Here is a 17,712-nt window from a genome sequence, read left to right as displayed (position 1 = left end):
GATGCTGTGAAACTTGGTCCTCTAGAAGCACAGTAACGACTCTTAACTGCTGAGCCACCTCTCAGCCAAAAGACTTCCTAATGCAAACTCTTTGTCCTTACTTTCCTTTGATACTCATAAGATTTTATTTATTTGGTGTGAATAACTTTTGGTCTGAGATTTGGAGCCAACTCTAGTTTCTCTCACTAGTTTGTTAATCACTCATCTTTCCCATACATAAAGGTCTTCTTTGTCAGAACCTTCTGGAATTTTTGTGTACAGCAAGGTTTATTTTGTTTCTGAGCTTACCGTGTCATAACCATGTGTGTTAGTTGTGTTGTAGTTAATTTTTAATACAGCTGCCTTTGTTCTACTCTTCTGTTTACCTGCCTAGTCCTCTCCCAATGCCATGGATTCATCATGTTCTTAGCAGTCTCCTACGGCATCTATTTATTTGTTCGTTTATTTATCTATATACTTTTTCTTTGAACTAGGTCTTGCTAAGTAATTATTTTGCTGTCTTTTCTAATGTTTGCATATTTTCATTTTTCTTAGACTGGTGTAAATGGTTTGAACTTTCAAAATAAGGCTTAAATAATAGTGAAAAAAGATAATCATCCTTTTATGGTTTAATAGGATGTTTCTTGTTTGAACTACAATTTGGAAGGAGACTAGAGGCTATGTTTGAGGGAAGAGAAGGTTCCAGGTATAGAGTGGTTGATTCTAATGTCAAAGATGAGAGGGAAGAAATGGTGTGTGGCCACAGTGTGACAAGAACACCCCCAGCACATATAGAGGGACTCCTCTGAGCCTGAGTTTAATCAGACATGATGTAATGCAGGAGTCACATGGAGTGGAGAGCAGCAGAGTTGGACCTGGGTCAAGTCTTGTGTACCAGATCGTCATCATCTATACCCGAGCATCAAATGAATGTGGTTGGTGTTGACTGCAGCTTGACAGGACCTAGGAGATAAACCTCTGCTCAGATGAGGGAGTTTGTAGATTGGGTTAGTTTAGGAAAAAGAGCCACCCTGTGTGTGGGTAATACCATCATATGGGTTGAGTAAGAAGAAAAGAGCTGACCGCCAGAGTTTATCTCTCTCTGCTTCCTGACTGTGATGGTGGCCAGCGCTTCATGCTCCTGCTCCCATGCCTTCCCCACCATGCCTGACTGCACCCCCAAACTGTGAGTCACAATAAACAGTTCCTTCCTAAAGTTGTTGTCTTTGATCTGATAAACAGGAAAACAGTGTGAAGCTGACACAGCCTAAACATTACAGATGTTAAGCAATGTCACTGTTGGTAGTAGAATAATTGAGGTACAGCTTAAGAGAGGGGAATTTAAATGTTAAAAATAGCGTGTGGGGAAATAGCTTAACACTTGCTCACAGAATGGGCAGAGCAGGAAAAGAGAGCAGACTGACTCCAGTGGGGATCTCCCCGTGTCCAGCCTGTTGTCCTTGGGGATTTGATAGTGGTCTCCGCTTTTCAAGAATAGCCCTTGTCAGGCCACCAGAGGTCCCCATCTCAATGCCCAGCTAGTTGTTTAAGTGGCCGTATGTCAGGTGTGACCTTCTAATGGCCCTATCTGGCCATGTGCTAGAGTAATGTACCTCAGATGCAGCTCCACTTGAAACGTGTGTGGTGATTCATTAGAAGAGCGCTGGGATAGCTGCTTTCTTTCACACATTGTCCTCAGACCCCGACATAGCACTGATGCAGTCTGTCTTTTCACATGTGTATTTTTTTCTGTCTCCAGGAAGCTTTGAAATAGTCTCTGATTTATGGGGAGTGAAAAGTGAACCAAACTTTCTGGGAACATGTAGAAAAACTCAGACACTTAAAAGCCAGAATGAAATAGCATTTGAAATGATTTATACAATCACAGCAGAAACTTTTTTCCACTTAGCCAAAGTACAGTCTAAATACTGTCACATCACTGAGTCCTTTAAGTGGAAGCAAAGTCTGTCTATAAATCAAGCGTCGTTTACATTCTCAGGTCCACTTGTAGCTCATTTTCCCTCTTGAAACCTAGTATATCCTCCAAACAGTTGAACCAGTCATGTATTAAATTAAAGTGAAGATAGAAAAACAGGAAAGTTTTAGGGAAGGAGATGTGGCCCCGGCTGTAGTTCAGAGGGTCACAGCGCTGACAGCAGGTGGACAACACTGGATGCTGTTGAACCAGCTCACATGCATCCAGGTGTTGAGCTGAGAGCTCAGTGATCTCACAGTGGCCTTTCTCACACACAGATCCTCAGTCCTCAGACTTGATCCAGACTGTCTTTGGTTTTTTCCAGACAGGGTTTCTCTGTGAATCCCTGGCTGTTCTGGAACTCACTGTATAGACCAGGCTGGCCTCGAACTCAAAGAGATTCACCTGCCTCTGCCTCCCAAGTGCTGGGATTAAAGGTGTGCACCACCACATCTGGTGATCCAGACTATCTTCCAGTAACTTCTCACTTGAAATAATGTCCTAGCACCATGTTTCTCCCACCCAGCTTCCCCGTAGTGATGCTCCTCACAGCCATGGTGTGTCAGCAGAGGAAGAAGACCAGCTTTGCTCTAGTATTGCCAGCTCAGGAGTCTGAGTTAGGTCATCATGGCAATTTATGGAATATACTCGTTTTGTTTCTAGGATGGTACAGCGAGAGTGTTAAAAAGTGAATATGATTTCGTTCTGTTTAGGTGGGAGTCAAATTGCATGCAACTAGAAGCAGAAGAGTGGGGATCAGTAGAGACTTGGAGTGCATGGAATGTCTGTATACCATAGGGTGGTAGAAAGCATAAGTGCTTGGGGTGCTAGCTACGGAAAGCCGTGAAGGCCCTTTCTGTTGGGGCTGCTTGCTGATGGCTGCAACTGGCATGTGCTGCCAGGTCCTATTTAAGCGTTTGGACCCAATGCTGAAACAGAGTACCACAGATCAAAAGTTGCCCTGACTTTGTACTCAGCCATTTTTGGTCTGTTTCTTTCAGAGCTGGACATGACTTCTTGTATTGTTTACAAACACCTAATATATAATGACCTGCAGTTTGAAAAATTGTGTGTTCACTGTCTTGGCCTATGATTTTTTTCTTTCTTGCATAAGGCATAAAACATTTTTCAGACAGACCAGTTTTAGACCTAAATTATTTAGAAAAACCTAACCAAGGCTCATACTTAGTCTTAGCATGCCTATTTCCCTCGTGTGTTATATGTCCTTTGACAGACTTTGCCCAGGACACATGAGTAGAAATGATAGGATACGTGTTAAGAACTCTGACATGGTAGGGATGTGTTTGCCCTCATGGAGTCAGAAATGGCACTCTATCTGAGCATAGTTATTTCTAACTCGGATTTGACCCTTTGTCAACCATGGTGCCTAGGTTATGTCTTCGGAGAGGTGTACAGAGTTCCAGAGACCATGGGCCTTAGAAGGTTTGAGGTTGGTAACAGAGTCCTGACTGCTGGAGGAATGAACTGTGGAGAGATAAGAGTAAACTTGAACTCCTGCATATTTTTATATGTAAAGGCTTGCTTAAAATAGAGTAGAGAACTCAATTTAGGAGTGAAAACTAAATGTTGCTAGAAGAACATGGGTCCACATAGTCTTTACCTTGGATTAGACACTAGTTTCTAGATTTGACACTAGCAAACAGCCAGGGACTGGAGGTAATTTGGATTCCTTGCTGCTTTAGAAAGTTTACTCAAAAGGCATTCCTGTGGATGTGAAATGACAGCACACCGTGAGTAGATTGTGTCAGATGAGTGTTTACTATCTGGAATGTACAAAGAATTCTGGCAGCAGTTAAAAGGCAAACAACCCACTTTTGGAAATGAGCAAAGGGTTTCAGAAGCTGCTCCTCCCGGGAGGATAATAGAATGCCTAGCATTCAAGGTCATTAGTTAAGAAAATTCACGGAGATCCACCTGCCTCTGCCTCCTTAGTGCTGGGATTAAAGGCGTGCAACACTACTGTCCAGGTTCAGAAGCTGGTTCTTTTTGTGCTTTTTTCTTTGTTACTTTTTTTCCTGTTCCTTTGGTTTTATCTTATTGTGTTATTTTAGATAACTATTTGTGTCTTAATGGGAGGAAAAAAGGGTGTGGATTTGGGTGGGTTGGGAAGTGGGGAGGATCTGGAAGGAGTTGGGGGAGGGGAACGATAACCAGAATATTTTGTATGAAAAAAATATATTTTAAGTTAAAACTATCATGTTCACCAAGCATGTATGGGTCAGATTTGAAAGCAGGTGCTCTTCCTGTGCTTCTAATGCTGTCCTATGCTAGTGTGACTATGCCCTTGAGTAGAAATGAGGAGCTGAGTGCTGCATTGATGGAATAAATAACTTGATGATGAAGTGGCCAGGACCCAAATGCTAGTTGTGCCATTTACAATCTTTTGCTGTGCTCTTAATTTCTACAATAGTTTCTCCTCGTTGACAAAAATCAGACAATAAAATATCAAAAGTGGTGAAATAAAAAGTTGATGTTGACACAATACTTGGAATGGAGAGAACTCTCTAAGGTCATACTTGATGGCCTTAATTTGCTTCCAGGAATGACACCCAATTGCTGCAGACGTCAGAGAGACCTTATTTCCAAGGGGTGTTTTTCTTAGTGTTACATAGAACCAGGAAGTGTAAGGCTGTCAGTACATGGCATGCCCATCTCACTGGCTTACCTTTGGGATATTGTATTGGAGCTTTAAACTTTAAGCATGACACAAAATACCCCAATATTCCTAGACAACTCCCGGATGGAGCTTGCATACAGTGCTGTAACCCTGTTGCTGCTGTTATGCACATTGCTGTATGTGTGTATTGATTCTAACTAACGGTGTTGGTCCCCTCATCCCACTCCAAAGATTCCAGTAACAGGCTGTTCAGCCTTACTCAGAGGCTTCTTATGTTTCAGCCACAGTTATAACAGTTCCTACTTTTGTGGGAAAGGGATTGTACAAGCCATTACTTCAGGAATTTTGGACACTGTTCAGAGGGGGCAGTCAGGGAGGATTGATGGCATGCTGATAGAAAGCGGGCGGCCCTGGTAATTTCAGTGGATCAGTCGCGTGTTTCATTTCTGGCAGCCCTGCCATGCGGGACGCAGGTAGTAACAGGATCTTCAGATGACAGACTGTCGCCGCCCTGGGCGATACTTGAGAATGCGCAGTTAATAAACTTCTGGAATGCCTTCTCAGGGTGACAGGTGGAGGCAGTGGCTATGTAGTTCCAGGGCTGAGGGTGTTCTTATCATCTATGAACTCAGTTTCCTCAGCAGGGCACATGGTTCTCAGAGAACCCTGCTCTACTTGCATGCAGCTAGCTTGGTCCTTGTCAGTAGTGTATAATGTTCGGATGAGTTGGAGGCTCATTCACCAGGATGATTAGAAAGTAAGTCAGAAGCTGCTGGTCCCCCGCCTGGGCAATTGTAAGCAGCATTTAAAACTAGTAGATAAGGAACTATTAAGAGGTAAGTGTGGGACAGTGAAGACACGTCTGGAGACTGGGCCTCGGGACTACACATGTGCCTCAGCCTGGCTGAGAGGTCAATAAACTTAATAATGGCATTGTCTTCATTCTGATTTGTCATTGTAGATATTCAGAGGTGGGTGAGGGGTATGCAGTAAGTCATATCACTTACATCCTGTTATCCTTGTAACTTTAGTGATTGCGCAAATTTAGACCCAGGAGTTGGACTGACACATGTAAATTGTGTATGAGAAGTGGGTACTTATGCCTTATTCTTTATTGTTCACTGTGTGGATACTTTACTGCAGAAACAAACTGCAGCTCACAAGACATGAAGAAGTACCCGTGTGCTGCCTGCCTATAGCAGGTTTGCATAACAGCATCATAATCCCAGGAGGACAACACCATGTACAGAGCTGTTGCAGAATTATTTGTTTACATTGTGTAAAGATGTGTCACTGTGACTAGTTTAATAACAAGCTGAATAGGCAATAGCTAGGCAGGAGAGAATCGACAGGATTTCTGGGGAGAGAGAGAAGAGGAAGAGGAATCTAGGCATGTAGATTATGCTAGTGATATACCAGGGAGACACTGAAGACATCAGACTTACAGTATAGAGTAGAGGTAACTGAGCCAGGTGGCAGAACATAGATCAATAAAAGCAAGTCAGTTAAAGTCATAAGAGCTAGTGGGACAAACCTAAGCTAATGATCAAGCTTTCATAATTAATAAGAAGTCTCCATGTCTGTATTTGTGGGCTGGCTCTCCACGGATAGTCTAACAAGAAAGCTTGCTTCACAGAGCAGCCCTGTGAGGCAACGCGATGCTGTCATATCTGGAAGGGAAGACTTAGGAAGGGCATCTCATGTAATAGAGTCATTTCTGTGACATCCAGCACCATTGCCATATTCTATCAGCTGAAACAAGGAACAAAGTCTGTTTATGAGGGGTTGACAGGATTGTGCCCAGCGTGACTGTTTTATTCAGTTATTGCATATTACAATACAAAATTCTTCAGCTTGGGCACTATTGTGTTATGGGTTTTGGGAAAATATCAGAAAATCTTTATTTCTATTTTTAATACGTGTGTGTGTGTGAGAGAGAGAGAGAGAGACAGAGAGAGAGACAGAGACAAAGACAGAGAGAGACAGAGAGAGAGACAGAGAGAAACAGAGACAGAGAGAGAGAGAGAGAGACAGAGAGAGAGAGAGAGACAGAGAGAGAGCGCGCACTCGTGTGCCACAGCACACATCTAGAAGTCAGGGATAGCTTGCAGAAGTCAGGTATTTCCACCATGATGGTCCCATAGATTGGGAATCAGGTTGTCAGACTTGGTATCAGGTGCCTTTGCTCACTCACCCGAGCCATCTCGCCAGCCCCAATTTTATTTTTTTGAGACAAGGTCTTTCTTGTCTGGAATTCCAGACCACCCTGAGCTATTTACAAGAGCCTGTTTTAATAAAACAAAAGCAAACAACCCCCCCCAAAACTTACATCTAACAAATTATGTGGGATCCAAATTTGTTTTTTGCACCATAGCATTCTCTTGTCTGTAACAGGAATTTAATAATTCCAGGGCTGCTCATCTGGGTCAGAGTCCACTCTTGTATAACATTGAATATCTCCATAGAAGAAGCCCATAGTGTCTAGCCAGCCACCGTCAAATTGCTGCTGTGTCCCTGTAGTATGTGTGAGTCCACACCTGGACACGGCAAGTGCTCTGGGTTGAGTGGCACACACCAGAAGCATAAAACACTGTGCTCTCATGCAGCCTGGTATGCTCCAGTGATAGGTGGTCTTATGGGGTATTTTAGGTTACATATCCACACATATCACTGGAAAGGAAATGATGTGTGCTCTGGTTTATAGTAAATCAAGAGAAATGATTGGTTCCATTATTCAACATTTATCTCTGCACAAGTCTTCATCCGAGTTCAAAGGGGACAATAGTAAATAACATAATGCCCCTTTGTTCCTAGAAGGTTGTGGAGTCAGAGAAGAAGGATGAATAAGGGTCCCTTAGCCTCCACTCTGTAAGTTCTACTGCAGGTTGCAGTGACCATGCTTTCCCTGCCCAGTTTCACCAGCAGGTGGGATCCTGGGTCATCTAACCCACAATAAGAGAGTCATTTTGGGCTGGTGTGAGCTGTGTAGCTGGCTCTGCAATACTGTTTGTGCTGTGTGTTTTGAAAACAATGAGGGAAGGTGAGAACTAAGCTCTCTGATACATACCTCTTCAGAAGAAAATGTAACGGGAGAAATGATGCAGCCTCACTCCAGAAAGAACACGTCTTTCATTTCTTTCAGATGAAAGAGGGCAATAGAAACAAGAACCTAATGTTAGGTTGAATTAGCAGGAATCTGGTAATTGTGTTCAAACAGCAGTGGAATTGCAGGGCTTCTCCCGAGCTCCTGCACCTCTGATGAAAGGGGTCAGGTAAAGAAAGGGCTTAGGACCAAACTCAAGGCTGTAATTAGGGAGTGAGACAGCAATACAGCTGACTCCGCAGTGCTGGCGGCCGTCCCCGTGCTCCTGATGTCTCTCTCTCCTGTTCTGAAAGGTCTTGTTTTTGTTGTGAGGGTTATATAGCACTCACCTGAGTTGAAAACTAAGGCACCTGGAAATTTCTTAGCTCAGTCAAGTTGTTGTTGAAGTATGTCTGCTCTCCAGCTAGAACAAAACAGTACTCATAGCAGGAGTCTACACTGTACCTATCCTGCCATCACTGTGAAGCTGGTTCTGCAGGTCACCAAGAAGACAAAGACAAGCCCCTTGGCTCCTGTGCTGCTGATTCTCGAGATGTTGGATCTGTTTCCTGGTGAAGTGTTAACAGTGAAGCAGCAAGCCATGGTCTGCCCGAAGTCTCATCAGAGCCAAATGGCCCTCTGAGAAGCTCCCAGGCGTAGACTGATTCCAACATACCATAAGAGCATGAAGACTCCCCCTCCAAATAAGGCAGATGATGCAGAACTCTGTGTGCATTTTAAATGAACTCCAGGGGACCACCCTTTTGGCAGATTGCAGCTAGTCAAAGTTAGCTGTACTATAATTTGACCACAGATGGTCATGGGCAACTTGGCTTGCTTTTAAAAACCACTGTGGGGCCCAGAAAGATATGGTAGTCAGTAAAGTACTGCATGAGTGTGAGGAGGTATCCCACATAAAAAGCTCTCTTGGCAGTACATGTCTGCTGTTCCAGTGATGTCTACTTAGCAAACCCTAGGCCAGGGAGAGACTCTGTCTCAAAAAGTCAGGTGGCAAGCAACTGCAAAAGACACTTGATGTTGACTATTACACACACACACACACACACACCACCTTATCTGAACAAGGCCCATAGTCAGCCCCCCCCCCATTTGCCTCCCTGCTGCAAGGGGCTTAGGTGACAGAAGACTGAGAGGCTGCATTTCTAGTGCTTTTCCCAGCAGCCTCTGGCAGTCTCCCTTCAGAGTGGTTGTCCTTGTTGCATGCTGCCATAAGAACTGCACCTGTGCATGGGGGAAGAAGCAGGATAGAATCATGGATCTCAGCTGCATAGAGAGAACTGGAATGTGGTACTCTGAGAAAAAACATGGGTTACGAATCCAAGGCAGCATGACACTGCAGCCTCTCAGAATGTAGAAGAAAACTGAGTCCTGCCTATCCCAAGCCCCAGCTTGTCTGCTAGCTCTGAACAGTAGGAAGCAGCCAGCTGGTTTATTCTGCACACAGTTGTCACTGTGGGATGTGTATAGCAGGAGATCCCGTAATTCTATACTCCTTCCCCTCCGACTCTGTGCCTTTTAACTTTGCATGAAATGATACCGGGTACCATAAAGTGACATAATAAAAATACAGGAGCATTCAGCCTTAGGAAAACCTCCATCAGAAATGAGGCACACAGCAAACAGTGGCTGCCGAGTCAGGTGATCAAGAAAACATCAGCTGATCACATTGTCTTTTTTCTGGGTCATCATATGAAATAAACTGTAATGAGTAATTAAACTCAATGAAAAGAAATTAACCAGAAGAATTTAACCAAAATTAAAACATATTTTTGTGTGCTAAAGTTTGTGTTCACCTGAGGCCAAGTTGTTCTCAAGTATGCATTCATCACTTAGGCTGTCAGAACAAGGGCTCCCAGACTGGGTCACCTAAACAACAGAAATGTCTTGGCTGAAGGCCAGGGTGACAGCTTATCTTCTTCTGAGGCCATGCCCCTGGGCTGCAAATGGACCCTTCCTTGTCCTCAGGACCTTCTCTCTGTGTGTATGTCTTAGGGTCTTTGTCCAAATGTCCTTTTCTGAGGACACCAGCTTCGTTTTGATTTCTTCACCTCTTTAAGGGACCAGTCTCCAAATTTAGCCACATTTTGGGCTGGAGAAAATAGCTTAGTGGCTAAGAGAACATGTTCTTGCAGAGAACTCAGGTTTGATTCCCGGCACTTCATGGTAGCTCACAGCCATCTGTAGCTCCAGCTCCAGGGGACCTCTAACTCTCTTCAACCTCCGTGGGCACCAGGCACGGATGTGGTGCACATACATGCAGGCAAAACACACGTACAGTTAAGTAAATATAAAAAATTCAAGTGCAACGACATTCTGAGGTATTGCATTATAATTTCTGTTTATTCACACACAACTGAGGGAGACACGGAATAGTCTACAGATCTGACAATATTGATATTGTGAGAGACATACCTCTTTGGAGTGAGATTTAAACTGTGACATAAGCTTTGTGTGTATGCTGCATTGTGTCCTAAGATGCTGTCTCAGGCTGGTTTCTGTTTTGGCAGGCCTGGCAGCTGCGGTTCAGCCATCTCGTGGGATATGGTGCCAAATATTACTCATACCTGATGTCCAGAGCTGTCGCGTCCATGGTCTGGAAGGAGTGCTTCCTGCAGGATCCTTTTAACAGGTAACAAGGGTAGGGTGGAGGCAGTTTATGAATATCTGTTGTCCTCCTCCCTGCCATAATCCATAGGGTACAACATACACACTGCATCCAATATGAGCTGTTTAGAACTTTGTGGTCCTGGCAGTGTGTGGGGACACTGTGACCTATCTCTTACTAGGCCTCTACCTCCAATGCACCCTTCTGCCTCCTGGTGTGACCATGAAGTTACCCTCACTGTACAGCTCTGTGGCCTTCTGTGGGACCTGCATGGTATCCTGGGATGTAGAGGGGACCTTATGTGAGGCCTCCCGGTGTCTGCCCAGAGCAGTCCTGGACTGCCTTCCATAAGGACAGGGCTTCCTGGTGCTTTCCCAGGCTTTCTTGCCGAAGCCTGGGTAACTGGAGTTCCAAGTCTAGGGACACCATTATTCCTCTCTCCTGCCCACTGCAAGACTTGTCTTTCTTCCTCGCCTGGGGCAGCTTGGCCTGTGCCATTAACACCCAGTTTGCTTCTGGAAGTGGACTTTCTTCCTGCTTCTTTCTCTGGCGATAATTGCCCATACAGAAAATGGGCTGTCCCAAGGAGGGGCCTGTTTTCCTGTTCATCTTGATTCAGGCCCTTTCCCGGTGGCCACTCACTGCCCCTTGAGCAGCATAGGTACCTGCTGTCCGGCCTCTGAGGGCCACTGTGAAGCCTTGCCCCCATGTGTCCCTCATTAGGATGACCAGTGGTTTAGACTAGCATTTATCATTGGGATAGAATTTTCAAGACATGACTTTCTAGGCCACTCTAGGGAGCACAATATCAGTTAAATAGATTAGCAACAAATGTACCCCTTGTAGTGACTGTTCAAAAGTGGGGGACATCAAGTTCACTCCTTCCCAGAACACAGCCAGAGCTGGCCATAGGGTGCTCAGGGGAGGGTCAGTGGCCTGTCTTCTAGCCATGGTCTAGAAGGTGTGGACCTTGCACAGGTCAAGAAGAACAGAGCATCTTATGTTGTGTCCCTCCTTGAGTTCCTCCTGGTGTCCTCACAGGACCTTATAGCAGTAGGAGCCCAGAGAACCTGTGGCCAGGATTCCTTAGAAGGAGCTTCCTTTGGAAGCAAACCAGTAATTACAGCCTGATGTCATCGTCGCTTAGAGCACTGTATCTCCTCACCACCCAAGTGAGATATCTCTAACACTCTCAGGCAGTTCCAGGAGATGGCTATCGGCTCTGCACTCTGTTCAGTCTCTAAACTCCCCGTAGCCTTCCAGCAGCTAGGCAGAGCTGACTTTCCCTGCGAGTGCACTGGGGCTCACAAGATGGGTGACAGCTAGCAGAGGGACCAAGAGGATTCTGTAGGTCCCCTGCCCACCTCCTTGTCCCCACACGATCCCTGTACACCTCAGCTTTTCCTGCTGCTTCACAGATTCAGATCATCTCAGAACTTAATAATCACATTCATTCTAGAATCTTTTCAACTTGGATCTGATGTCCTAGAGTTTCTGCTGTTTTTTATAACTTGGTACCCACATTTTACATTGTCTCCTGCCCTTTGCATACTGCAGACACTTGACTTGCTTTGCAGACTTTACGTTTTCCAAAGGGTCCACAGCCAACTTGACTACAGTAAATCATGGATGGTAGCTCTTTACTGAAGATTTCTATAAAATGAAAAAAATACCATCTTGTTTGAAGAAACTATACTTTAATAGAAAACCACATGCTAATAAAAACATATCTGCAAATATTTCTCTGTTGGTTAAATGTGAATTCTTGCCTAGACACGTAGCTGCTATACTTTTATGATCATGTAAAAGTGAGCTCGTAAAAGTACTCTCTGGACTAGGAAATTCCTAAACTCTGTCAAAGAGTCCCTTTTTTCTTTCCCTTGTTGTGTTTGGTTTGGGTGTTTTGTTTTGTTTTGTTTGAGGCAGTTGGCACAGGCTGCCCTGGACTCATGATTCTCCCTCCTCAGTCTCCAGAGTTAAGTCTGCACCAAAGAACCCTTCTAACCAAGAGCCAGACTCGGGGGCTCCTTGGGGCACAGGACTCCAGAGCAGAGGCATGCCAGGGGAAGGCACCGAGGAGGGCTTTGTTTGAGAGAAGGGTGCTATCTCCATGGGCAAAAGGAGGGATACTACGTCCTCCTCCACACCAGGCCAGAGGTTAGCGGAAGCCTCTTCACACTTTGCTCTGAGAAGGCCCTGCCTCCGTGTGAGTTTCCTGTGTTGCCTTACTGTTCACATTAAGATACTGACCATGATCATGTTTTATTCATGATGTAATGCTGCCTAGAATCCAGCACCCAAGTGAAAAACCAAATGTAATGACATAGGCTTGCAGTCCTAGTACCAGGAAGGTACAAATAGGTATATCCCAGAGCTCACTAGCCAGCCAGCCTAGCTGAATCAGTGAGCTCTAGAGTCAGTGAGAGAGATTCAAAAGTTAGGTGGAGAGTCATTGAGGAGTCACCTGAGGGTAACCTCTACCTCCACATGCTAACACACTTGCACATGCCAACTATATGCGTATGTGCTTCAGGAGCGTACACCACACGCACAGTTAGAGACAGAATTACCTATTAAATTAAAAAATACTCCAGAGCAAGTAGAATAAAAATAATATCAGGGCTGGGTAGCTCAGTGGTAGAACACTCACTTAGCGTGTACAAGGCCCTGGGTTCAGTTGCTAGTACTATGCCAAAAAAGTTACCTAATCTCATTAAACTGTGTGGTTGGTTGTGTTAAAAGGACTATAGTTGCATAAAATGTAAAAACACTAAATACTTTATTTTTAAGTACAAAATGTCCCCAGAGCTTAAGACATGGATAGAGTCACAGAGACTGTGTGCACAGGTGTGGATAACAGAATCTCTTCCCCAGGGCCGCCGGGGAGCGCTACCGCAGAGAGATGTTAGCCCATGGTGGGGGCAAGGAGCCCATGCTCATGGTTCAAGGTAAAGTACAGCCCACTCTGCCACCTCTTCTGGGACTGAGGGTTTGTTTTCATTTTCATGGGTTATGTGATGGTAATTCTCTAATAGAAAATAGTTAACTGACCAGAAGTCCCAGGAAATGTGCCATTAGCTCTGAACAGGTCACAGTGGAGGGTTTGTTTTTGTTTGGGTTTTGCTGTTGTTTTAATCTAAAGAATTCATATATTTATTCCCTTTTTTTTCCTTCTGAGAAATCCAAAGCTTAAGGTTAGAGATTCAATCTATTTTAAAATTAAAACCTAATTAAAGAATCTTTTAAAAATTTTTATTGACTATTTGGGAATTTCACATCATGCATCCAATCCCACTCACCTCCCAGTCTCCTCCTTTCCCCTGTGACCCCCCCAAATTAAAACAAGTCCATTTTCTGTGGCTCATATGTTCACTGGAGCGTGGTTAAATTCCTAGTGGCCAGCCTCCCAAGAGAGGATGAGTCTTTTTCCACCTACATCTATGCCAGCATCCATCAGCTGATGAGAATCCTGGAGTGGCCAGAACAGTACAGGGCCAGCTCTCCCATGCCAAGGCCACTGCCTGCACTGTAGTGATGTGGACCACCAAAGGGAAGGACCAGCTCTCCTGAGCCCATGGACATCAACATGGATTCAGGCAGCAGCTCCAAACACAGACAGCTGCAAGGGCTTGGTGATAGATAACATGTGCCACAGACATCAACATGGTCCTTGACTGTGGCCCTCAGTGGACGCATGGATCACAAGCCTCAATATGGCCTTATGTGGTTGCATATGCCACTTACATCAAGCATGGCTCCCCAAGGCAGCAAAGCCTGAGGACATCACCAATGTTAGTGTTCATCGCAGTCTTGGGTGGCAGCATGAACCACCAACGCCAACATGGCCTCTGGTAGTATCTTAGGCCACAGTGGTCCTTCAAGGAGGATGGTGGCTGAGTTTGTATCTGCATAAGCTCCAGGCTATTGTGCACCATCCTGGGAACCCACTCCGTTTTTCTCTTTCCCACCTCTGACCATCACCTATTTGTTCATTGTAGTGGCACTGGGAATGTCTTCTGGCTACCTGGAGCCACATAGCCCCAGGAGGTGTAAAGAGTCTTTTTATAGTACCAAAATTAATTCTTGTTTTCCCATATAATTGACAAATGTTAATTTATGGAAATTTTAATTGTAAATGGAAGTGACTGTCATGAATTTTCATGAAATGTTTTCACAAATATTTATAGGGAGATGTGCTTCTTATTGGATGCTCTCAGTATATTGACAGTTATAGCTAAGCTTTTGATTGTCTAATGAAATCACCCTAGGAAGTGATTTCCAGTATTTGGGGAGTACTGTCGTATTGTCCCGGAAGTAACTGATACTTGCCTTTGATTTTCCCCATGCTCGTCAGATGTGTGAGGAGTAGTGTGCACTGGGCCTGCTCGTAAGCTCCAGGGGTAGAGGAGTGAAAGATGCCAAAGCAGACACTACTCCGTTGTTAGTTTGTGTTCATTGATCAGCCTGCCTGGATTGGTTGGTAGTTGAGATACTGGTCCAGGCTCCCTTTGTTCGGTGCTTGATGATGTTACAGTGTTGTGCACCAGTGAATAACTCCAAACTGCCTGCTTTCAATGAAGACCATATGCTAATCTTGCCTCAGTGTCCTCCTTGCTCCCTCTTGGCCCTTCTTGATCTGTGCTATATCTAGAACTGTTTGTGTGTGATTTTTTTTTCCTTTCAATAGAATCTGGCTATGTTGCCCTGACTCTTAAATGGAGCAGCCCTTCTCCTTCAGCCTTCCAAATGGCTGGTACTGTAGGCATGCACTACCACATGCCTGGCTAGACTGTTTTAAAGGGGGCTTACATGGTAATTTAATCTCCTTAGGAATCTGTTGAGGCGTGAACTGTCATCATCTCCATTTTATAAATGATGAAGCAGCCAGACCCCTTGCTCCTGTTGGGAGTAGTGAACAGAAGAGCCAGGATTCAAGTCTGGTCCTGTAGCAAAGACCAAGCTTTTCCGGAGTCTGAGAAACAGGCTCCAGGCAGAAGGGAAATGAATTGTCTCTGATAGTGGACTGTGGATTGCATACCGGTAGTGCATGTCCCATGTAATATCGTGGTGATGGTCTGTGCTGTGTGTGACATTAGTGCTTCCCTAGTTCTCAGTGCTGTTCTCTCATGAGTAGTAATTCCCATGCTGTTCAGCACAAGTCAAACCGTCATTGTGTTCGTGGTTCTCTGGACTGCTCTGATTTTCCACTCTTCCCCTGACCATGGTGCACCCTCCCTGTGCTTTATCTGAAGCATTTTTGAGCTAAAAGAAAAAACAAAAAACCTATATTTTTTTTTAACTCAAATTCCCATAAGAGAAAATCAAGTTGATGATTTGGACTAGAGCTGCAGCATTTAGATTCCAGTTATCACCAACAGTAGATCTACTCTGCTTGTACACTATTTTATAATTCTTTTCATGTTTTCCCATCACATACTACTATTGATTCATAAGATATATCACATGAATGGGGAGGCGTCTGCAGAGAGGTGACAGCATCTGTTGTCACTTGAGTTGAATTTATAAAACAGGACTCTCAATGGCCAATCACTTGTATGCTACCAGCCTGTACCCAGAACCAGGATGTCTTCAGGGCACCCCTGGGCTTAACTGGTAGGTTGCTGAGCTTCGTGATATGCAAGTGAAGCACTTGGTGGAGACCATCTTCTTTCTCCCGCGGGCTCCCCTCCCACCCTCCCCCAAGAATGCAGTGGGTAGATACCCAGAGCACAAATGGGAGATGCTTTCATATCGAGTCTGTCCCAGAGCACAAATGGGAGATGCTTTCATATCGAGCCGGTCCTGACCCACAAGCTCTGCATGGGACAAGACAGAACAGATTACCAGGTGGGGTTTCAATGAAATGTTTGAACTCTCAGTCGCAGGGGTATGCTAGATAAGAGAAGCTCTGAGAACTGTTAAAGCTCAAAAGCTTTTTTGGGGTGTGGTGGGGCTTCTGGGTGCCAGTGGTGAGCAGTCCCTTTGCAGAGAAAGTCTGCATTTCACCTTCAGAAGTAGCAGGAGCCGCTGGTCTCCTGACTCCAGCAGGCCTTGACTCTAGAAGTAACTGCAGGGACAAATCCCCTCTGCCTGCAGTCACTGGTCCTATCCTGGAGGCAGTCTCTCTAGCTCCTTCCCTGGGGCAGAAGCCTCAGGTATGAGGAAACTCTGGGGGAGTCTTTGCTCTCTGGTGAGGGAGCTGGACTCTGAAACCTTGTCACTTGACCCCCACTACTGCTGTGGTTTTCCAGCTTCAGACAGCCCACATTTCTACAGCTAGCTGCTAAGGTGGGCCCTGCCTGGCTGAACATGTGTATGCAAATAAGATGAAGAAATAGGACCAGTCAGGAGAGCTGTCAAGCCTGGTGGCTGGAGGAGAATCCTCAGTCTGCCAAAATTTGCCAGAATGCTGTAGTCAGGTCCACAGGCCTTTGCAGAAGTGGGGAAGGTCGTGAAGACTTGGTGACTGCCCCTGGCTGCTACAGCACATTCTACAGGCTGCAGTCTGCTTCCCTACTGGGTTTCAGCTGGGTCCTGCTCTGATTGGGGGTGGTGGGCGGGGTTTTTATTTGCTTGCTTCAGCTGTGGCTACAGTAAGGGTTTTCAGTAGCTGAGCCTGCTCTATGTGACTCCTTTGCCCTCAAGGCTTGAGCTTACCAGCTGTAACAAAGCTGGGGGGACCACTTACCTCCCCAAAGCATGTTTGATCTAGTTGACTTTACTTACTTCATGGGTGTCTTATGTATTTAACTGTTTCTAAATATGGAGAATTAAATAGCAGAAGATAAATAGCATGCCTGCCTCTGGACTCTGGACTTCTTTGACCAAACCTGGCCCTTATTTGCTACCCCAAGGAAAGAATGGGTTTCAGGTGTACCCCTGCATCATTTCTCAAGGCCTCGTGCCTCTTCACGGCACTCAAAGACCCTGAGAGGGGTGCTTTAGAGAGTCAGGGAAGGCTTTGAGTTCCTCAGGAATAAACACTGCCCTTAAAAAGCAGATGCCCCCGATCCTTGCGTCTTCCACAGTGAGCCATCTGTTTAACCACCTAGTCCCTCTGGCATTTGCAGTCTCTGGAGACACACAGGCCTCAGTGGCCTGCATCCCACCTAAGGGAGCCCAGAGAGTCCACAGGCCTGTCTTTACTGTCGCGTTTGCCCCAGCTCATCAGTGAAAGCGTACTGCTAGGCAGTCATGCCTCTGCCACTCCAGATGCCAGCGTCGGCACATCACCAGTGGCTGTCACAGGAGATAGCAGCCTGTTCTGAGGTGGGGCCTTTCCCCTCAGTGATGATGCACCATGGGGAAAACAATATCCCCCTCACTGGAGAAGTGAGCCAGAACAGAATTGAATTTTCAGTTTCTAGGTCTGCCACTGTTTCTTGGCAAAATCAGTCTCCCTCAGTGAGATA

The 17,712-nt window shown here is 45.3% G+C and overlaps 1 protein-coding gene across 1 annotated transcript in view; it reads left to right on the top strand.

The window, feature by feature from the left end:
- LOC101825843 (mitochondrial intermediate peptidase) overlaps positions 1–17,712 on the top strand; it is a 114,813-nt gene that overhangs the window by 73,591 nt on the left and 23,510 nt on the right. Inside the window, exons 17-18 of the mRNA XM_005075291.4 lie at positions 10,203–10,324; positions 13,175–13,248. Of these exons, the coding sequence (XP_005075348.1) occupies positions 10,203–10,324; positions 13,175–13,248 (196 nt within the window). The remainder of the gene's footprint in view (positions 1–10,202; positions 10,325–13,174; positions 13,249–17,712) is intronic.

This window comes from Mesocricetus auratus, unplaced genomic scaffold (genome assembly GCF_017639785.1).
Source record: "Mesocricetus auratus isolate SY011 unplaced genomic scaffold, BCM_Maur_2.0 Super-Scaffold_100707, whole genome shotgun sequence".
NCBI classification, from domain to species: Eukaryota; Metazoa; Chordata; class Mammalia; order Rodentia; family Cricetidae; genus Mesocricetus; species Mesocricetus auratus.
This window is presented reverse-complemented; position numbering and strand designations above follow the sequence as displayed.